Source organism: Caenorhabditis briggsae (assembly GCF_000004555.2).
Source record: "Caenorhabditis briggsae complete genome, chrV, whole genome shotgun sequence".
Taxonomy (NCBI): Eukaryota; Metazoa; Nematoda; class Chromadorea; order Rhabditida; family Rhabditidae; genus Caenorhabditis; species Caenorhabditis briggsae.
Window position 1 is genome coordinate 7,055,395 of NC_013488.2, and position 21,881 is coordinate 7,077,275.

At 36.5% G+C, this 21,881-nt stretch overlaps 7 protein-coding genes across 7 annotated transcripts; 3 read left to right on the forward strand and 4 right to left on the reverse strand.

The window, feature by feature from the left end:
- Positions 1-146: 146 nt before the first annotated feature.
- Cbr-irg-3 lies at positions 147-1,287 on the reverse strand (the record flags this gene model as incomplete). The annotated part of the gene is made up of 4 exons (XM_045237228.1): positions 147-306; positions 353-467; positions 831-997; positions 1,046-1,287. The coding sequence occupies 4 exons, from the start codon at positions 1,285-1,287 to the stop codon at positions 147-149; spliced, it is 684 nt and encodes a 227-aa protein (XP_045093260.1).
- Positions 1,288-4,238: 2,951 nt separating this feature from the next.
- On the forward strand, positions 4,239-4,496 carry CBG06619 (the record flags this gene model as incomplete). The annotated part of the gene is made up of 2 exons (XM_002647491.1): positions 4,239-4,431; positions 4,477-4,496. 2 exons carry the CDS (start codon positions 4,239-4,241, stop codon positions 4,494-4,496), a joined length of 213 nt encoding a protein of 70 aa, XP_002647537.1.
- A 1,118-nt stretch (positions 4,497-5,614) lies between these two features.
- On the forward strand, positions 5,615-7,468 carry CBG06620 (the record flags this gene model as incomplete). Its single annotated transcript, XM_002647492.1, has 5 exons — positions 5,615-5,737; positions 6,784-6,852; positions 6,908-7,028; positions 7,109-7,253; positions 7,318-7,468. 5 exons carry the CDS (start codon positions 5,615-5,617, stop codon positions 7,466-7,468), a joined length of 609 nt encoding a protein of 202 aa, XP_002647538.1.
- A 107-nt stretch (positions 7,469-7,575) lies between these two features.
- CBG06621 lies at positions 7,576-8,487 on the reverse strand (the record flags this gene model as incomplete). Its single annotated transcript, XM_045237230.1, has 5 exons — positions 7,576-7,779; positions 7,826-7,894; positions 8,046-8,180; positions 8,224-8,372; positions 8,415-8,487. The coding sequence occupies 5 exons, from the start codon at positions 8,485-8,487 to the stop codon at positions 7,576-7,578; spliced, it is 630 nt and encodes a 209-aa protein (XP_045093261.1).
- A 222-nt stretch (positions 8,488-8,709) lies between these two features.
- CBG06622 lies at positions 8,710-9,319 on the reverse strand (the record flags this gene model as incomplete). The annotated part of the gene is made up of 2 exons (XM_002647494.1): positions 8,710-9,054; positions 9,104-9,319. The coding sequence occupies 2 exons, from the start codon at positions 9,317-9,319 to the stop codon at positions 8,710-8,712; spliced, it is 561 nt and encodes a 186-aa protein (XP_002647540.1).
- A 1,736-nt stretch (positions 9,320-11,055) lies between these two features.
- CBG06623 lies at positions 11,056-12,312 on the forward strand (the record flags this gene model as incomplete). Its single annotated transcript, XM_045237231.1, has 7 exons — positions 11,056-11,061; positions 11,159-11,219; positions 11,262-11,380; positions 11,422-11,607; positions 11,649-11,886; positions 11,933-12,056; positions 12,105-12,312. The coding sequence occupies 7 exons, from the start codon at positions 11,056-11,058 to the stop codon at positions 12,310-12,312; spliced, it is 942 nt and encodes a 313-aa protein (XP_045093262.1).
- Positions 12,313-12,498: 186 nt separating this feature from the next.
- On the reverse strand, positions 12,499-14,061 carry Cbr-srj-20 (the record flags this gene model as incomplete). The annotated part of the gene is made up of 8 exons (XM_002647496.2): positions 12,499-12,673; positions 12,717-12,886; positions 12,933-13,034; positions 13,078-13,194; positions 13,245-13,332; positions 13,394-13,500; positions 13,770-13,829; positions 13,873-14,061. The coding sequence occupies 8 exons, from the start codon at positions 14,059-14,061 to the stop codon at positions 12,499-12,501; spliced, it is 1,008 nt and encodes a 335-aa protein (XP_002647542.2).
- Positions 14,062-21,881: the final 7,820 nt, after the last annotated feature.

Sequence of the window (21,881 nt, forward strand, 5' to 3'; positions counted from 1 at the left end):
ATCACTATTTTATTGTTACCGTTGTTTTTTTTTTGTTCTGTTACATTTTTTCAATTCGTTGACCATTTTCTCATAACTAAAAAGACTTTGAAATGTTGAAATCTTTATTCAGATCCAATTAAAATTTAAAAAAGACATAAAAAGCATTATCTCGGCGCTGGACATGTCACTAATCCGGCATTAACGCATGCTGGGTTAACAGCCTTGGAGCCTGCCAAATCCACGTTGCAGATGTAGACACCAGCGTTGAAGTCACAGCAGTTACGATAGATAGCGGCTTGGCAGTTGAAGTCTTTTTGTTGAGCCCTGGAAGTTTTTTCATGTTGAATCGAAGGTTAAATCGATAACTTACGCGCATGGATCCATTCCGTTTCCAATATCGATGACGGCTTGGGCATCGCACTGATCGATATTTGGTTGATAGCGATCACGGCAGAAAGCCATGCAGTAGAATTCGGTCATGGTTACTGTAAAGTTATTAGTTTATTTTTCTTTTTTTTTATTAATTGCTTCCCATGCTTTTCCGATGGAATTCAGGCACCGCTGAGTATTAATAGCGAAAAAAGCTAATTAGCGAAAAACGCTTACGGTTGTGAAAATAAATACATGCGCCTTTAAACCGTACATCGAAATTATTTCATTTTTTCCGTTTTCCTTCAATTTTTTGCTTGTTTTTTTATTGATAATTTTTGTATAATTCTTACTAATCTTAAATTTATTCCCCTTATGAAGAAATTGCCCGAAAACGGACGAAAGTCGAGAAAAAAAGCCATAAACATTTGCTAACTCGGCCGCGGCCACAAGATTTGGTCTTCCACAGCTCCGCATACAAGCATAATACTTACAATTATATCCGGCGCCACATTGATATTGAGTGACAGCCAAGTCGATCCAGTAGTCGGTGGCTTCGGTGGTGTTGGCAGCGTTCATGTTCATGTAGGCATTCGGTCCCATGCAAGAGTATGGAGCCAAGCAGTCGCTGAGAGAGTTTCCGAGTCTGGAAAAAGTTTTTGTTTGTCCGGATCCGCTTATTTGAAAAACTCACTGGCAAACGTATGGTTGAATATGAAGACCATCAGCGTCCAAAAGATCTCTTCTCGCAAAATGGAAGGCCCAGTATTCCGGAATAGTATCGGTCATAGTGAGGTTGTAGCCAGCCATATAGGTCACATAGCATTGCTTAATCTTTGCGTAAACGTCAGAAGTGCATGAGTCAGTGAACTGTCCGGAGACTTCAGAAGATGCCAAGGCAACTAGCAGAATTGAAGACAAAATGAATTTGGTCATGTTTAGAGCAGTGTCTGATAGTATGCTGATTTTGAAGAACAGATCGGGACACTTTTATACTAGATTTTTTGTTACACTTTGTAAAACAGAATCTTAAAATTTTATCGACAACTTTTGTTATCAGCGGTCGGGGATGAGAATAGTGACGAGCACGCGTGCCTGCGTTTGATCATGATTCTTGCTCTTTTCGGTGCACGCATGAGTTTTGATTGTCTGGAAATAAAATAATAAAAATTCGAAGGTGAGAAGTGTACGTTATAGTCTTTTTGGATGACTAAAATGTAGTCGGGAAGTTGGAGAGGTCCGGATGTGGTTCAGTTAGTCTGGAGATCATCCTTGTAAACCAGACCTTCGCGGACCCTGTCATGGTTTTTTTTTGTAATCAGTATTTTAGGATCAACTAAATTTAATATGATGAAACTCAATGAGTACTACCAAATGATCCTATTTGGAAGAATGTGTCTTGTCTATGGACGAAGTTATAGGCTATAAAATGATTGATCCAGGCCCTGTCTTTTTTTGGTCCTTTTCGTCTGTTACTTTGTCCGTTTATTGAATACAGTGTTTCAAATAGTATCATTTTGTAGTATTCTTCTAGTTCTAACATATCCAATTTAGTTGGTTCAAAAATACTCATCCTGAAAAAAGCTGTAGCAGTCCGCGAAGGCCCGGTCTACAAGAATAGTGAGGATTACTTCGATCAAGTTAGGTCTTCAAGGTGTCACTAGGACAACCGGACCACCAGAAACACAGAATTTGTTTACTACCATTGGAAAAATCAACATTCCACAATCTTTAATTTAGATCAATTCGCACGGAAGCGGCCTTGAAAATCTAAATCAGAATCAAACTACACACAGACAAACAGAACCATTCCATTGTTTTTTCTAGTCTCAAGGTTGCGATAAATTTCAAATCAGAAGTTTAGGTGTGTATAGGTTCTGATTACTATAATTGGTAGACTTTGATCTTTTAGAAACCGAGAGTTTAGAAAATGTAACATAAACCTGTAATAGAAGGGCTTCCACACTCTTAAGTTTGAGCTCAATTATCTCGGCTCGTATAACAGATATCAAAAATGTGTAAACTGATAAAATGTTTTCAATATTATGATGAACAATTTATTAGTTGACAACGTTTCCATATCTTCAACAGGAACCCAGATAAATTGACTCAAAATTAAAGGTTGGTAGGCCCTTCGATTACAGGTTCAAGGTAACGGAATTGTTCTCCTGACCTTGTGATTATTAAAACTAGTTATTTTTTGTAGCCTACTAATGATTTACTGTATCTGATCCAGTGTGTCTTTTTTGCTGAATGGAAGTTTCTACAGTCAAAGTCACACCAAATAAAACATCCTTTGAAGTTAATCCAATCCTGCCTAACCTTCTTCTTCCTTTAAAGTTGAATCACATGGATCCCGTAGAGAAGTGTGAAAACGCGTGCAAGATGTTGGTCTCGTTTCAAATGATAATGATCATCATTTTTCTTCTTCTCTCCTTCTATTTAGACTGGATCATCATCTCCATCCAATTCGTCTTCTGCCAAAAACACCCAACACTTGTTATGCAATAGGGAAAGGGATATCTCGTTTCTCTAATATCTATTTTTCTGGGCCTGGCTATCTATGGATAGAGAAAATTACAAATGACCATTTAGTCGGTCGTTTGTATTTGATTCTCGTATTGTTTAAGATTACTTGTTTGTTTGGAGTGAGGCTGATCGAGATTTGTAGAATACTGTATGGATCCAGATTTTTTTGCTGGACTTTTGTTGTTCATAAATGATTACCGTATCTTTTAACTTTGAGCCAATTTATATCGGTTCCTGTCGAAGATTAAAATACTGATCAAGTGATAAATTGAATTGTAGAATTTCTTACCAACTTTTTTCTAACTTTTTTTATTTTTTTCTAACTTTTTTTATCTTTTCAGTAGAATATGAATAGTTTTGGACAACTGAATATGCAGTGGAAAGTCTCCTTCCAATCGTTCTAGATTTCATGTTCAGTACCGGCTAGTAAGGTATAGAAAAACGAATTTATCAGTTGAACTATTTTGACTGTTTTCAGGAGTCTGAAAGACACCTTTTTCGGTCCCTTTTTTACAGAAAATGTGAAAAAACAGCGGTCTCTCAGAAATCGGCAAATACCGTGTTTCCTCTATTAGAAGCCCACCTCTAATACAGGGTGCGGCAAAAGTATGGTAACACAAGTTTCGCGCAAGAGAGGGCTGGCCAAGAGAAATCTCACGAACAACCCTGTGGATAACCATGGCATGGTTTGATTAGTTAAATACGGTCAAGAACTGTCTAAAAACATAAGATCTCAAACTTTGATCATTCTGAAGAAATGCAAGACTGTCCAAAAACGAGTTTGTCAAAGTCCGCACCGAAGAAAGAAAAATGAGCCTGGAGCTCCGAATGAGCAGTCAGTCACTCAGTAGAATCGCTAAGCGTGAGCTTGGACTGACCCCATATCGTGTTCAAAAGACTGGAATTCTGTCGGGAAACAACAATCTGGTACGCGTCCAGAAGTGCAAATCGACATTTGCTGGCACGCGCCAAAATGAACACATGAATAGGATGTTTGTCGACGAGAAACTCTTGACGGTGGAAGTCGAATTCTCTTTGAAAAATTATCTAGTTTCTTCCCCGAGATCTGAGCTATCTAATAAGCATAGTAACATGACCAAAAAAGTTTCATATCTTCAGAACGTCATGGTTTTTGGTGCAACAATCTCCAAATTCTAATTTTTTGTAGGTTTTAGGTTGAAAATCAACAAAAAGGACTAATATGCAGAAATTTTCAAGGGTTATGTTCTTTCGTGGGCCAAATTCAATTTTGAAAACCATGTTTGGACTATTCAACGGGATTCTGCTCCCGCTCACAAGACAAAAATCATTCAGCCATGATGCACGGCCAATTTTTCAATATTCAGTATGACTTGCGAATGGTCACCCTCGTCGCCAGACATGAATCTGTTGGACTATTCCGCGTATGGAATATTTCAGTCGAGGGTCCAAGCACGTCCAGAACCACATTTGTAGCCATTGAAATCAAGTTTGGTCTCAGACTGGGTCAATTTATCTCCAAAATACCCCCGTGCCACGGTAGATGCGTTCCCGAAGAGACTCATCGATGTTGTGAGGAACTAAGGCAACCGCGTCGAACAATTTTTATAATTTCAGATTTAGAAAGTATTCAGTAAACTATTGTCCAATTTTCACGTTGATACGGGTTATTTTGGGAAAGTTACATCACTTTGAATGTGTTACCATACTTTTGCCGCACCCTGTATAAGCCCACCCTGCGACGTTATTGAAAACATAGAAGCACACCCTCTAACAAACGTTCGTGCAGCTCAGTTCATGCAGATGGCGCAGTGTAGTCCGTCTAGTTGGTTATTTTGCAAACATATTCTTTCTATTTCAACAAATAACTGGTATTTTCAGTTTTTGATGATTTCCTGAGAAGGAGGTTGAAAAATCGGAGCCCATGGGCTTCAATTAGAGGAACTACGGTATCTGAGAAAGTAGGATTTTTTAAAAAATTCTGTGAATGCAAAGTTTTCATTCTATTTCTGTTTTACACCCTCCAAAAATTTAAAAGTAATCGGAAACTTGGCAGCCAAGCTTCAGACTTTGAAAAATGATAAAAATGGCAGAAAATTAACTGAAAGATACGTTGCTGTATATCTTATTGACTGATACTGTAAATAATTTTGGACAACTGAAAACAGTTAAAAGTGTCCTTCCGATCGTTCTAAATTTTATGTATGTACCAATAGTTCAATTTTTTGAAAAAAAAAGAAATTGAATCTTTGCCATTGATTTGATCAAAAGATAGATGAAGAACGGTATCAAATTACTGGTCACTTCAAACGAAGAAGGAGGATATGAAGACGATAAACCTTGAACAAAAACAAAACGTCTTCCCCTGTCTATCCACTTTTCTTTTTCTGTTTTCTTACCGAGAATAAGTGTAATGGTTTTGGACACCGCCCGTTTTTCTTTCAGTACTTCCTATTCGTGGAATTTTTCACTTTAAACTTCCTATCTGTAACCATTTCTCATTTTGGGTAATTAGTTTCCAAAAGTACTTTGACTTCATTGTATCCTCGTTTTTTTTTAAATCACAGTGACTATGATTGCTTTTAGTTTTATCAAAAAATCATTTCACACCTTTTGTTTGTCATCCTCACTTCGTTCTAGTCTTTCTCCGATTTCTTATCAACAGCTGATTCACCTTAACTTGATCTCTGAAAGTTCTGCAATTCCAAACTTCGTTGTAGCCCGTTGCTTATCTAAAGAAAAATTGCAGGAAATAATGATAACCGACTTTTTAATGGTTTTTTCGGCTTTGGGAGTTTTCTCCACAATTGGAATGTCGAATATCAACAAACAGTGTCGAGATTTGTTGCAATGTTCGATTCAAAAGAAATGTGTCAATGTGAGTTTTGAAAGAAGGAAGGGTTTTCCATATTTTCAAATCTGGATATTAGATTTGTACCTTGAAAATGAAGATCTCGGACATTTTCCGTCTGTAACCTACCGTAAAACCTCTAATAGAAGGGCCGCCCCTTCTATTTTTCCGGAAAGCTTTCGAATTCTCTTTCAATATTCATGAGAATCTATCATTTTTACCGAAAAGAGAAAGTTCTCTTATAAAAAACTGTTTCAACAAATTTTTCAAATTGTGAAATTCCCGGGATATTTTTCACTGAAAACGTACTGAAATGTTGTAATTTCAAGGCATATTTTGAAGAGGGGCTCTTCTTTACATGGTGCCTTTTTATGTTTTCAAGCTCCTCGCGGAGAGCCCTTTTAATGCAGGTTTTAGGGCATAAATAGAGATGCATTCAGTAACCAAAAAATTTGAGTTTATTTATTTTCTACTCAAAACAGTTAGAACTTGTGTGTTCATTGAAAAAACAAGTTCGGCGAAGAAACGAAACGGAAAATATGATGTATGTACTTTGATAACTATAGACAGTGCGAAAATATAGTACCGGCCTATAAAAAAAACAACGTAATTTTCCGTTGATTTTCGGTTGTTTTTACCATTTTTCAGGAGTCTGGAGCTCGGCTGACAAGTTTCAGATATTTTTGAAAACTTTAGAAGGTTTAAAATAAACCTGGATCGAAAACTTTGCATTCACAGAATTGTTTTAATTCCTAGTTTTTCAGCTAATTGCCTATTAAACGAAAGACATCCTTTTTCGGCCTGTTTTGTACGGAAAACGGGGAAATACGTAGTCTTTCAGAAGTCGTCAAATAGCTGAAAAACAAGGAGTTCTCGAAAAATTCTGTGAATTCGAAGTTTTCAATCTGGGTATGTTTTACACCCTCCAAAATTATCAGCCGGCCTCCTGTCTTCTGAAAATGGTGCCAGAAATCAACTAAAAATTACGTTTTGTATATCTTATTGACCGATAATGAACAAAGGAAAACCCTTGCGATCCCAAACAGCTCAATTTCTAATCCCCAACTTTTCAGTTACCTGTTCTCTCAAAACTTGTGGACGGCAAGAACATCTCTGCGCAGATGTACGACGATATTGATAAGGTATCAATCACCAGATTTTCATCTTCTTCTTCCAAACACACCTTCTTTTTTTAAGTACACCGATTACGGTTGCATCTTTACCACTGGTTGCCAGGACGAGTGTAATGATTGTCCGTTGTGTTTGACGTCGAAATTGCAAATCGTCGATATTTTGTCGGGAGAAAAATCGTCCAATGGTTAGTTCAGTTGTTGAAGGATTTTTTTGCAAAAAAAGAATTGTAGTTGAGTGAACCAGAATCAATGTTTGATTTTTCAGAATGCCCAACACTTATAGATTGTGCTTTGAAATGTGTCTCGGAATCAAACCAAGACATTTTCCAAATCAACAAATGTTTGAGACAAGATTGTGCATTCCACTGTTTTGATGGATCCTGTCCAAAGTGTTCGGGATTTATTACAAGGTATACTTGTTTTAAAAACTTCTCGATAGCTGAATTACGTTTGCATTATCTGAAACATTTTCAGAGTGTTCAACCAAATGTGTGCTGCTGGAAACTTCCGCCAAAAAGTGAAAGGCTACTCAGGTCCGTGCTATGAAATGTTCCACGAAATTGTCCACGCCAAATTTTCCGATCGATTCGAGAAGAACGGAAAGACGCGAGGACACAGTGGTTAAGAAGACCGACTTGCTTATTTTGTTGATTTTCGAATTGTACATAGTTTTTTTTGTTTTTAAGAAAAAAATAAGAATGAGGTAGAACAAATTAAAAGAAGACCAAAAGCTTACAACAAAACTACGGAAATTTCATCATTAAACAATAGTTTCTTATCCTCTAGAGCTTGTTGCACAGATCTTCCAATACTCTTCCATTGATTCTTGTACAGTGGTTGACTAGCCGTGGCTATTACTGTCATGGATTGGACAAACGGACGAGCTTTGACTCCAGATGTCGCACGTCGTCTTGGAAGGGCATTGAAGTTTTCTGGCTAAATTGTAAAGATATATCGATTTTAAAGCAACAACTTGACCCACTTCTCCGTTTGTATCCCCTGTGGAAATGGTAGCTGTAACTGAGGAAATGGTAGATGTAACAGTGGCAACCTAAAGGAAGTATTTGGAATTTTGAAGTTATTGCTAGAGCTCACTTGAATGGTTGTTCCGGCATTCGTCGTCCCAGTAACTGGAGCATTAGTGGCACCAGACACTGGTGATCCCGTTGATCCGCCCGTGACACATTTATAGATCACCGTACCAGACATTGCGATATATGTTCCATCAGTCTGGCAAACTTCTCCATCGACGATTTGTACACTGGGTGGGTAAATGTAAAATTCAACGTTGGTGGGATATATAAGTAGATTTGATTAGCAGTGAGACCTTTTGCTATCTGGAAAAATTTTAATGATAAAAACACTGATAGTGAGGCACACCGCCAAATCCAAGTCTGTTTGAACTATTCGGTTGGCGATGTCCTTGGTTAGAGACTGTCCGGGTACAAGATCCACGTCTGGAGGTGGATATGTGTAAGCGAGAGGCGCAAAAAAGGATATTCCAAACTCTGCTGTCGTTGAGGAGGTCCCTGAAGATTAAGTATTCAAAGTCATCAAAAAACAGGAATTACCTGTTACATCAGACCCACAGGACCAGACTAGTACAGGAGATATGATGACTAAGAAATATATTTTAACTGACATTGCTTTAACAGCAAACGAAAAATATTGGTAGTTATATACCATTCATTTTGGAGTAAATAGTTGTAAAATAATAAAATATGAAATATTATTTTCTGTTGCAAAAAAGGTGCGCGCCTTGTTAGTTTACCAATATAAGAAAAAGTCTAGACATGCAAAAAAACAAACTTTATTTTAAAAAAAGGAAAGATATGAAAAATAGAGTAGAACAAAGAAAGCATGACTTTAATTGTAAACGGTCACAACAGTATCGGGGTAAAAATTGGCTCCGTGCTTGGCTGCCACCTTATCCGCCACTTGACTTGCCAACATATTCCATTGACTTTGATAAATTTGCGAAATGGCGGTAATTTGAACAGTCAAATCAACCTTGAACTCTTCTGGTTTAAGTTTCCCTTCTATTTCTGTGCAGAGATAGTAAAGTGTTTTGTCCACAGGAATAGCTTCTCCTGCCTTAGCGCATGCAGTGGTACCAGCAGCAGCAACAATGACATTTTTAGCGCTATAAGTGATGGTTGGAGGGTTGACATCGTTCAGTGGAATACTATTGGCTCGAAGAACTTCGTTTATCTGTAATTTTTCCCTTTTAAAAGTTGTTCAAGTTTCGTTAATAACTTACCGAAGTCTGAACATCCGCCTTAACAGTTTTGTTTGCAGTATCTGCACTAATCTGACCCACAAAGGTACATCCTTCTTGCTCACAATAAGTGTACAGAATAGCTGGATTCATTACAAAATCGAATTGTGCCTTGCTTCCAAGAGTACCACTTCCAGGAGCACATCCTTCCGCTTGAACAACAACCAGAATAATAATTAAACTCGCAATCTTCAGCATTTTGAAGTAGAAAAATACCTGCGAACGTTGAGGAGAACCGTAGCGAATCGAGTTCGACGTCTCAGTTTTATACAACAACTCTGATAACCTTTGACATTGTTAGAGTTTTATTACCCACCTATTCACAAGAACATGTCTTTTTTTTGCATTTTTTTTGTGTATTTGGCAAAAATTGCTTACTTGGTAAATAAAGCGTTTTGGCAACATTTTAGTATTCAGTTTGTCTTTTTTCATATTCAAAGACTTTCTTGTAGGTGTGGCATTATGAAGGAGGAGGTGGAGGGGGCGAGAAAAACGAAAATGCAACAAACTTTATAGGTGGGAGCAAATATCATGTAAGCCAATTTTGGAAATATTGGAAAATGGGAGGAAGCATCGAATGGCAAGGAAATCCAGATAGTTTGATCATGAAAAGAGGAAGCTTCCGAAATAACTTTGAAAAAGATAACTCAACTCAGTTACTGTAACAAGGGTTCAACAATTGGTATGGAATCCATGGAATGATGAACTCTCTGAAACATAGCTAAAGCCTGCTGCAGATTCTTGGAAAAACTTGTATCTCTAACTCTCGGTAATTCGAGTTTTAGTTTATTATAATGTTCAATTTGAATGTCTCCCTGCCTCTTCTCTATGTAATGAATGAATAAATCAATGGAAAAATTGACATGGTCCCTGTCTATGGCAACGTTTGAGTGCCGGTCTATTTGAGGGAATAAGAAATATCCTAATTTTTCTGAATCCATTCATATGAAAATCAACCCACACGTTCATCATCCCACACCTCCATATAAACGTATAACAAGACTTTCTCAGGCTAAAAGGCTAAAAGACTTCCTCAGGCTAAAAGTCGCTTTCAAGAAAAAAGTCCTTCTGAAATTATTCATTTTTGAATAGACTAGACACGGAAGCTCCCCGCAAAACTTTTGTCAAACGCTTTTTTCACACTTTTTCTTTCATTTGAAAGATCGTTTCGGGCGTTTTGAAAAATTTATGAAGTAGGTGGAACTTTTTAGTCCTCCTCTTCATTTTTGTTTATGAAACTTTTCCTTACAAACATACGACGTTCAGGCATTTGAAAAAATTCTAAAATTTTTGAATAACCTGGTTATTCTTGTAGAACTATTTCTTCTTTTGAAAAAAAACTGTTTTCGAAAATAATCTTTTGAACTACGTCGAAAAATCAAACCCTATTAGCTTCGTATTATTTTCTAACACATACATATTTACATATGAAAAAAAGAGAGAAAATACATGATTGACGGTTTGGCTTTGGCTTATTGATGTTCCAACATCACAATTTACCTTTTTCATGAGTGATCAAACTCATCTAGTCCTTAATTAAGCGTCCTATTTTTATATAAATATTTGCAGCAACCAAAAACTCAAATTTGAGAACTATTGAAATGCAAAGGAAAGCTGTAAATATTTATGGGACAGTTTGTTGTTTGTTGCTGCTCGTAATTTTTTATGAAGTACAAAAGGTGAGAACATCTTAAGGTTAACACATCTGATTATTTCAAAAGTTTGAAACCACAAGCTCAGGTTTCCTATGAATCTGCAATTACCGCTATGTCTTCCTCAATATCGCAAAGCTCTGAATTATTGGGAAAATTTGGAATCATCAAAAGGAGAACACTAGACCGTTTACAATTTCAAAATGACAAACTGAAACTTAAGAATAATGTGAATGCCGTTGGCCTATTGGAGCTTTTGCCAAGCACGTATGTTTCCGAAAAATGCAGGTGTATTTCCAACCGAACAGGAAAATCCTACGATTTTTGTTACAGAAATCCGAAGGTTTCCGAAAATAGAAAAATTCCAAAGAACTCAATTTTTCAGAACCTATCACTGACTGGTAAAAAATTCAATTGCAGCTATTTGAGTACACTGGAAGATCTGAGTAAGTGGATTTTCGAAAAATTTTCCATAGATTTTTTATCAGAGCTTCTGGAAGATACGGATCTCCGTCTCGTTAATCTCAGCAATAAAGAAAGAAATGAAAGCGATGTGATATTTGTTTCAGCCATCTCATCTAATCATTTTGGAAAATTTCTACAAATGGTTGGTCTAATTTGTAGCTCTTCAAATTAGTCATTTTTCAGTACGAACTGTTGAAACGGCATTGGCCGAAGCAAAAAGTGTTGTTATATTCCCTAGATCTATCTGATACACATATCGAGAAGCTTGAGAAGGACAAAAATATTAAGGTACGGAAGTTTGATTACGAAAAGTACCCGAAACATGTGGAAAACTGGATGGAGTATCGGTTCAAGGCACTTATTCTAGCTGTGAGTGGAATCTGAAAAACAACTACTAGAGTTGGATTCAGGAAGCGATTCGAGAGTTTCCAAATATTTGGTGGACCGATTCACATAATCGGTGGTTGAAGCCAAAGCCATTGACAAATTTTTATGGAGAGATTGCAAAGTGCCAGGGGGATGTGGATTGTGATAAGGAAATTTGTTTATCTGGAAAAAAATGTCATCTTCGAAAGATAATTTTCCAGAAATCTTCAATTATGATGTTTGTCAACTCCACGCACAGTAACTATGCTGTGTTAATGGAAGGCGAGCCAACTAGTGCACAATAACTGACTAACCCTAAAACTTACAGGGTTGCTTGATTACTTTCCAACTTTCAATATTGACACATTAAAGTACAACGACAAAGGATTACAGTTGTCAGCTGCGTTTGTGTATTTAGCCAGAACACAATTCACATTAGACGTCTTAAAATGGTAAAACTTGAAATTTACTTTTTAGTTTTTCAATCGTTCCATTTTCAGGCATACTCTATGTGCCTTGGAGGAGAAATGCATGAAGCCACCGAATGCAAAATTAAAATGTGATTCTATTCCGGAATGGGACAAATACGCTGGATGTTTTCGATTTGATCAATCTTCCTTAAACTTGCTGATGTTCAATTCATTTCGAAATCATAATCATTATTTTATGAATGTCGGAAAAGTCACTAGAACTTATGATCATTATTAACTTTTTTCATTAGATTACTATTCGTAGAATACGAGCTTTGATTTCATATTTTTGAGTATGTCATTCATTAAGCTATCAAAAGTTTTATTTATTGATTTATTTTACAACACAGGTAAAATGCGAACGGATCCCGGGTTACGGAACGNTGAGCGTCCGTAAACAATTGTTCGCGAATCACCTGTGAAATCATGTTGGATTAGTTGCTTCAGAATACTGATGTGTCACCACTGAGATTGAAGTTCTTCCAAAACCAATAGGGTTCATAATACGCCGACGAAGAGCTGGCAAAAAGAAAATGATAGCCATTGGATCCAAGAAAGGAAACATTGAAACAGCAACGGCAGATGCCCAGTACACCCAACTGAAATCATAAAATATATATATGTATATGATCTATGTCTCACTTCATAAAGTCAATTCTCAGAGCCGCTCCATAGAAGCTAAGAGAGCATGGCATGAAGCTGACGCAAATTGGAATGATTGTTTGGATGGCCAACGCTTTGAATAGCTGTTTTTGCATCTGTGTCGTTTGCTTACTCATCGTGATTGATTTGATGTTCAGGCCTGTGACGATCTGAACACAGAAAGATTGTTTTACTGGTCTTTATAGAGGGATTCACTTTGTAACCCAAAACAAAATACAAGATCATAGAGTAACTTGCAATGATGGTCAACAGTAGAATACCAGCCCACGATCTGGCAACAATTGTGGACGAGGCTTCCTAGAATTCAAATTAGTGGGCCGTGTCTAGAAGCGAAACTAACTGAAAATAAACCAGCAACAAAATTGATGTCACTAATACTTTCATTATAGAGTTCCTTGAATGGAACTCGTATGTAGTCTCGCATCTCAGGTGCAGAGTGAAGGCAGTAGAAGTCGATCTTAATATTTTTACTTTCAAAAATAAACAACCTAAATTTTCTATACTTACCAATGACCAAATAAACATATGAACTATAACATAGCCAATGGAAAATATCAAACCATATGGCATAAAATAATCATTGATTATGTTATTGCTGAATATCGGAATTTTAAAAGTATCGGGATTTTAAAAGAAAGTTCTAGTATATCGCATACCTCTTCAAAGTGAGAAACCTGAACACAAAATGAATATTTAAAATACCGTAGGTACCAGCAATAAATGAACAGCGGAACGAGAGAGGAATTTCTCCATATTCTGATCGCTGGAAAAAATTATCTTTTGAAGAAAACATGCTCTACATTATTTGACAAATAATTCGCAGTGTCTATAAGTTTTGTAGTCCTCAGGGTACAAAACAATTTAGGGGTACGCAATTCTCAATTCGGGGGTCCAAATTACCTTGAAAATCTAATTTTTGTAACCAAGAATTGTCGATTTTGTAACCCTAAATCACTTTGTGCCCCCTTGTATCCCCGAATTGTTGTACCCTCCGATTATGTTCCACATTAATTCACTTTGTAAACTACTCACCACAGAAAATGGACCCTCCACAATCCAAGTGACAAAAGCATAGTGGTAGCAAAAAACTGACTGAAAGCTTAAAATTTCTAAAGCGTACTAGGACTATACTTACAACAGGAATGAGAAGATCTGCAACCGAAGCACACAGATTGAACACTGCGAAAAAAACTAAAAGGTATCGGTAACTTCCAAAAAGTACTTTTTTGTTGGAACAGATGAGGTAGATGAAAACTGGGTTGGAGATGAAGGATAAGACAAACGAGATTTTTGGAATCGAGTAGTGAAGCCAATTTACATACATTTTCTGTAAATCACAACCGTTAAACAATGAAAAAACAATAGCGGAGTGGTATCAGAAATACAATAATTTTCAGAATCCTCTCTATGCTGGTACATAATGCTTTCTCCCCGCCCATTTGCTTCTAAATCCGATAGTTCCAGACAATTCCCATAAGTGCGGTTTATTATGTTTTTGTGAATGGCGTTCAATCACTCAAAGATTCACATTTTGAATTTGAAAGTGAGTAATACGGGATTTGAAGATGTAAATCATGCAATATAATAATCAGTAACTTTGCAAAGATCATAATTTTTATAGAAAACTTTAGCTTGACTAAATTAAGATTGCGTAGGAAACGTTGGTGGTTGAATTGTGAAGGATTAAAAATGTGTTTTCTAAATCTTGACCAAACTTTTCTCATTATGAAAATAATCAGAAAAAAACTAACGCCTCTTCAGGTACAATAATAACTTACATTAAAAAACCGTGACGTGCATTTTCAGATTTCAAGTTTTGGTTTTTGACCCATTATTGTGATCCTCATGTTATCATTTACGCCAGACTGGGTGATACGGAAATTAACTATTGAATAGCATTCTTCGGACCGAGCTGATCATTTACGCGAGACTGACTGATACTCAATTTCGGTTTTGGATGACACTCATTGAACCGAATCGAACAAATTTGATCAGAAAAAATTTTGATCAGAATCAAGAAATCGAATTTGATATAATAATTTCAGAACTTCTCCAGTTTCGGCATCTCGACTTATTCCTTTATCTATATTTACATTTCTCTTGAACGTTTGAACTTTTGCTATTTGATTTTCCGCAGATCTTTCCCTCACACACTCTCGGTGGAAACTATGGCAAAAAAAGTAAGATAGTATCTTCCTATTTCATAAATCTCAAAATATGGAACCAATCGGATTAAATTCAATAGGGTCTCTCGTCAAGGAAAAACCAAATAGAAATCCTTAAATTGAAAAAAAAAAAACTTCAGAAACGGATCTGTTTCGGGGACGTCATCAGCGTGGACTTTTGCTGACATCAAAACATAATAAATCTTTTCTACGGTATTTAGTTGGTGAATGTATGCCTCCAAAATTCTTTGCGACTACTTGAAAAGGTCTCGAAGCCCGAATTGTGTTCAAAAAAACTAAAATGGTTTTTTTTGTCATAAAATTCTAAGCCGGTACTGTCCTCGTGACGCGCATCCAAGACAGATCTGAAGGAAAAATCATTTCTGTTTTTTAGCTTTTCGCATTCTTACACCTCGTGAGATGTACCGCTTATACTACACACATTCAAACTTCACGAACAACATCTTTCACGGAATTGTGAATAAAAAAACAGAGAAAAAGTCCTAGATAGAAACAAATCAGAGCATCATTCTTATCTTTACTATTAACAATCACCAAATTCTGTCTGTATGTCCGTTTGTTCCCGGTTCCACGACCCTAGCGAAGTCCCCAGTAGACCAAAAATTCTCAAATTTTCACAGATGATCAGAAATAGCAGCGAGATGTTGCCCGTCTATTTTTCATTTTGAAATTTTGGTTCTGACGTCATCTGGAGACGGTACTCCATTCCTACAGTGCAACTCTTTAGAAAATAATTTTCACGTCACTTCCGTCCAACCCCTCTATTTTTTTTCTTATTCACACTATATCTGATAAAAAGGTGATTTTGGGAAAATAATTATTTATTATCAGTTTTGAAAGTAGAGAGAAAGAAAAATTTCAGAAAATTTGAAAATTCTGACTTTCTGAATCCCCTAACTTCTCAAAAACTGAATTTCGGAGATTCTGATTCACGAAATTTGATTATTTTTTTCGAAAATGCGAAATTTCTAACCATTCCTATGCTTCAAACATTTTGGTTTCACTCTGAAATTCTAAAATTCTAATTCAGGAATTCGGAAAATTGGAAAAACGGGAACTCGAAAATACCGAGATTTGAAACTTCGGAAATCCAGAAGTATAAAAATTCAGATATTCGGAATATTACGAAATTTAAAAATTTGAAAGTTAGAACACTCGAAATTTTGAAAATAAAAAATCTCGAAAGCAAAAAACCAGAAAAACCAGAAACTCAGAAGTTCAGAATATCAGAAAGCCCAAGTTCGGAATTTAGAAAATTCGGAAATTCATAAACTTTGTGAATCAAAAACTCAGAAATGTGTTTTATAGAAAATTCTGAAAATCTGATTCGTGTTAAAATTTTTAATTTTGGGAATTTGTGAAGTAGAAACTCAGAAAGTCGGAAATACGGAAACTCGAAAATACGAAATTTCAGAAATTATGAGTTTTGAAATGAAGTATTTTAATAGAAAAATCTTTGAGTTCTAGAATCGCAGTTCCGAAAATTCAAGACTCCTGAATTTCGAAACATCTGAAAAAATTATAAGTTGTTAAATTTCAAGATATTCGGGAATTCAGGAAAATTATTAGTTCTAAAAATTTGGAAATGTTGAACAGTTCGTGTATCAACTAAAACACATTTCTGATCTACATTTCTGATTTATCTGTCCAAGCCGAAACTCAATCGGTTAAGGCTGTTGTAAGCGGGAGCCAGAAGGTTTAGCCCCGAAGGCCCATAAGCAGACTGTCACTCCAGTTTATGAAAGTTGACAACACAATCAATAGAAATTGACGTCACATTTAAAAAAGAGTGAGTCGCGAAGCGACGAACAGTAAAAGAAAAAGGTTTATTCCAGCTGTTTGAAGCGCCGGAGGCGCGGCAAACAGGCTGGTGTTAATAGTATAATTATCAAAGAGCGTAATGACCTTCCTTGCTGGTATTTTAGAGTGAGTAGTCAAACTTCATAACTGCTTGATCCGGCAGCTGAATTTTGCTTTTATCAAAAATTTCTACACCCCATTGTTAATTTTTGAATATTTGAAATCACATTTCGTTTCCGGAACGGTCAAAATGTTCGAAGTTAAAATAGTTGAACCTTTTATTCCCTTATATTTTGAAAATCGATTTCCGCTGAACATTTTACCTCATTTCATGCAGTTATCACCGACATTTTTTTCTTTCATGGAAGTCACCCTCTAATAGAAGTCCACCGTAACTGTGCAGTTCGTTTTCGGCTCCGGGACATTTCGCAAGCGGACATTTCGAAACCGCGACAATTCGAAAGCGAGACATTCCGAAAGCGTGTTAAAGGAGGCCAGTCACGAAAGTTTACGGAGTTTTCTTGGAGCGAGATCATGTATTCTGACGGAAAATCGTGCGATTGCGACCCAATGCGCGCTACTTGACGAGCATTTATTTTTTTAGAATACACTAGTTTTCTTCACTGTTTGGCAATTATTCCCTACTTTTTCTTGTTATTCGGTCATTCTATGATGTCGCCGCATGAAAACAGAAAGAAAAACGAAAACGAACTGATGGGAATCGAACCCGCGATGCGCGACTGATACACAGGTAAAGGGGGACTGCCAAAAAACTGCTAAATGACAGCTGAAGAGGCGCAAACTGGCGAATGACTGCTAGTTGGCAGCCGAAGGAGAACTGACGGGCCGTCGACGGTCCGTCGACGGACAGTCGGTACCGATTGGAAAACATACTTGAAGGTTCTGATTGGAAATCATGCAGAAAACAATTTCTCATACTCCCACTAGATTATAGAATGTTGATAGAATCTTATTTTCCTCAAATATGACCACCTCAAAAAATAGGTTGTTGAACGACTGCTAAATGACAGTCGAAGAGGCGCTGACTGGCCAACGACCGGGTGTTGGCGGTCCAAATTCCTTCAGAATGGAAAATTTTGTTGAAAAAATAGTTCTCTCTAAAAACATCATAAAAGTCATAGAGAGGTCTGGGAAGCTAAAAAATGCGTTATTAGAAGCATTTCTATAAAAATTAGGATTTGAGGCGCGGTTGGTGAAAAACTGCTAAATGACAGTCGAATAGGCGCTGACTGGTTGATGGCGGCTGAATAAAAAAATATGTTTGAAAATTCCTTGGTATATATCTAGAAGCATGTGTTAGCATTTTCGTGTTCCAAAATCTTTACTCGAGTTGTCATCGCATGATAATAATCAATCGTTCAGGACACATGTTCTCGGTCATATTTTTCAATTTGCTTAAGATTTCCGACGAAATTTGTTTTTAATTTTGTACAATTTGTGTCTGAATGTGCTATTTTTTCCGTTTTTCTTCAAAAATCACAACAATTCGTTTTTAAATGCCGTTTTATAACTGCCGAGTTTCAAAATTTCGGTTTGCAACGACACTCCGAAATCCCGCAACGACACTCCGAAATCCCGGCTGCGCCTTGTTTAGCGGCACAAGACTTTACTAATTTTTCGTCTTTTTTTCAGTTTCTTTCGCTTTTCGAAGTGTTCTCTTATTGAAATTCAGTATTTTTCGCTTAATTTATCTAACTACTGGCATAAAGAAGCACTGAAAAGCTTTGCGCACTTTCGCTCTGCGCGTTTTTAGTCGAAAACGCAGAAAAAATCGGCGAAAACTCCTTGCGATGAAAGTTTCGAAAGTTTCGCTATTTTTTGCTTCGGAACGTTACAAATGCAGCCTTTCAGGAGTTTTTATATGGTGAGTTGGTAAGTTTTTATACGTTCCGAAGCAAAAACTATCGTAAACTCTGAAATTGTTCATGCGTTGTCGAAAATTCACCTCGCCGATACTTCATAGGTGTGACGTTTTGCAAGTGCAATGTTTGGAAAGTAACAACTTTGCAAGGTTCGCACAAAAATTAATACGAAAATCAGTTTTTGCTGTTTCTGACTTGTTTTTTAAATTTCACATGCGAAACGTCGCCCTTTTGAAGTCTGCTTTAAAAATGCCGCAGAGCCTAAAAATCTAAAGATTTTTTACTTGCCAGTTTTTAGTGTTGCGAACGCATCAATTTTATTTATTTTGAACGTACTTATAAGCGAAAAATACTGTTCAATGAGAGAAATGTACATACCGAAAAACGAAAAAAGTTGAAAGGGAGAAACGAAAGAGAAAGAGAACGAAAGGAAATAAAAAAAGCTTCTGATTTTCCGAGTTGAGTTTCTGTGAAGTTTGAATTTTGCGAAAACACAGAAAGAAAATCGGAAGTTCTGTCTCATTCAGAACTTGTGATTTCTTATGTGTTTTCTCTTGCTCTACTCATAAAAGTTCACCTTTGAAAAAATCAGAGTTACTTTTTAAAAACAATACACAATCCACAGAAACTGTTAGTTGAATAAAGAATTTCTATTGTTTATTACCTGTTTAATGATGAACTGTCAAGAAGGCGCTATCATTATAGACGGTCCGTCTTCGAGGCGCAAATCGTTACAGACGGACCGTCGGCGGCGCGCGATTCGACTGCCGACTGTTCGCTTTTCGGCAGTCCGCGCCCGCCAGACGGCCCGTTTTTCGGCTGTCCCCCTCTACCTGTGTAACCAAGCGCGCCCCCACTACACCACAAGCCCTTTGTCGTCTGCTGCCGGAAAAAACGATTATGAAACGAGGAGTTGGCGCCGCTTCGAAGAACGGCCGCGTTCTTACTTGTACAGTAACAAGGAGTTATGGTTTGGTGTCCATTGTTATTTTCTGACTGTACTATGTGATATATCAAAAAACTAGAATTTTGAAAATTTTCATGTCTGGCCTCCTTTAATACAGGCGAATAGATGAATTTCAGACTACAAAACGAGTTGTAGTGTTTTCGAGTACCGTAAAACCTCTAATAGAACGACACCCGGATCGTCCACTTTGAGCATATATATATATCTCATTTTCTGTGAAAGATATCAAAAAGTGGCTAACTAGTAAAATGTTGCTGATATCCTGATAAACATTTTATTAGTTAACCACTTTTTGATATCTTTCATAAGAAGTGAGATATATAGGCTCAAAGTGGACGATCCGGGTGTCGCTCTATTAGAGGTTTTACGGTATGTTTTTTTTGTGATAGATTCTGAAAATCGGAAAATTCGAAAAAAAATTTTTTTGAAAAAACTAAATTTTCACTTTCGAAATGTCCGCTTGTGAAATCTACCTGTCTTTATCAGATAGAATACGGTATTTGTACATTTTAAAAATCTTTTTATACCTTAAAAATAAACCCAAATGAATCCGAAAACGCGCTTCTGAAATAATTCCCAGAAATTCAGGTGCACGAGTCCTCGGATTCTTCGCGGTCATTTGATTTATCTCATGATCTTCACACATATTCGAAATAGCGGTGGAAAAAAATGAAGATTGCATCAATTACTGTTTTTTGGTCCTGTTTTTCGTTTTCAGATAAACGCCTGAATGTTTCTCAAAAGGAAAAATGCATGTATATGTAGAATGAACGTGGTGATGGAGAATAGTTTTTAGAAGACTATGTACACAAGGGATATAGGAAAAAACGGTTTAGATTGGAATCATCGGATGGTGTAGAAGGAATAGGATGTTTTTTGATTTCAGATAAATCTTACAGTTCCACTCAGAAAGTGCAAAAGATTACAATTATTTTTGGTTGATACCGTTATCTTGTATTGTCCACATCTTTGTTCGCACCGATGGGCCTGGTACGTTGTTTCAAAATTGAAATTGTGAGGAAAAAGTATACCAGATGATAGAGCTCGGAGAGCTATACAGCCTACAATAAGAATCGACCGACTTCGAAAGCGGTATTATGGTCCGAGCCTGCATTTTTTAGCCGTCGAACGATTTTTGCCCAACCAGGCTATTAAATGTCGGCCGGCTCCGCTTACTGATTTCAATTCTGCTCATTTTTTTGGAGTTGTTTATCATAATGTCAAAAATGTATATTTTACTGGAAAGATATATTCTCTCTTTCTGAAAACTTAATTCCAGAACAGATATTCCTTCCAAAATGTAAATGTAGATTGCCCGTTTATCTGAAATTTTATATCGGAATACGACCGTTTTCATCTCATCCACTTTCTCAGATCTTCATAAAAAGTTGGGCCCGTTCTTCGCACGATTTCTATCTAGACGAGATATGTGTCGTGTGTTTTGGAAATAGCTTCAGGTAGTACTTAAAATAGACAAAAAATTGAAAAAAAGGTCAGACGAGATTGTAGGGTGAAATAAAAGCGGTGGTGAGGCGGTCGAAAGAATTCATTTATAGCTTGGTCGAGATGTTTTAAAGTATATTACCGTTCGCATAAATAATAATCGACCCATAAAGAATGTAATAATGTTCCACTTCACTTTGTTCTCTACAATTGTTTAATTTTATGTTTTATATTATCTTCACTAATGAAATTTTTTGAATTTGTTCATCACCTTATTGGTTTTTTTTTGTTGAGAACACATTTTTATGAAACAGAGTTCTTGTAGTTTGAGCTTCTCAAAGCATCTTTCTGTTAGATTTCTTATAACGTTTCGACTCTCAACAAACCTTAAAGATTTTCAATAACGCTTGTAAAATTAATTGGATAAAATTTTCAGTTACTTTTTTTGAAAATTACTTTTCCAAACTTTTGTGATTTTTCCTAAATATACAGCACATGTCACAAACTAGCAAATTGGCATATATTTCATAAAACACCGTAAGATTAGTCTTAGTATTGTTGAATTTAAAAAAAGTAGTCCAAAGAAACTGGTCGGGGCGCGATTTCTGTCCAGTTTCTTTGGAACCCAGTAAGCACCTCAGAATTTGAAAGCCGTTGTTTGTTTTGATTTATGTATAAGGCGGCGCTGAAAAATCTTAAAATTTCAGACTTTTGCCTCGTTCGGTCGATTTTCACAATAAAAAATTAGTTTTTGAACAATAGATTCTAGAAATGCTGGCGATCATATTTCTATCAAAAAATCTAAATCTTGTTCAGAAAACCAAATTAAATTCACAAAAATTGGTTTCGCTTAATACAGTATTGG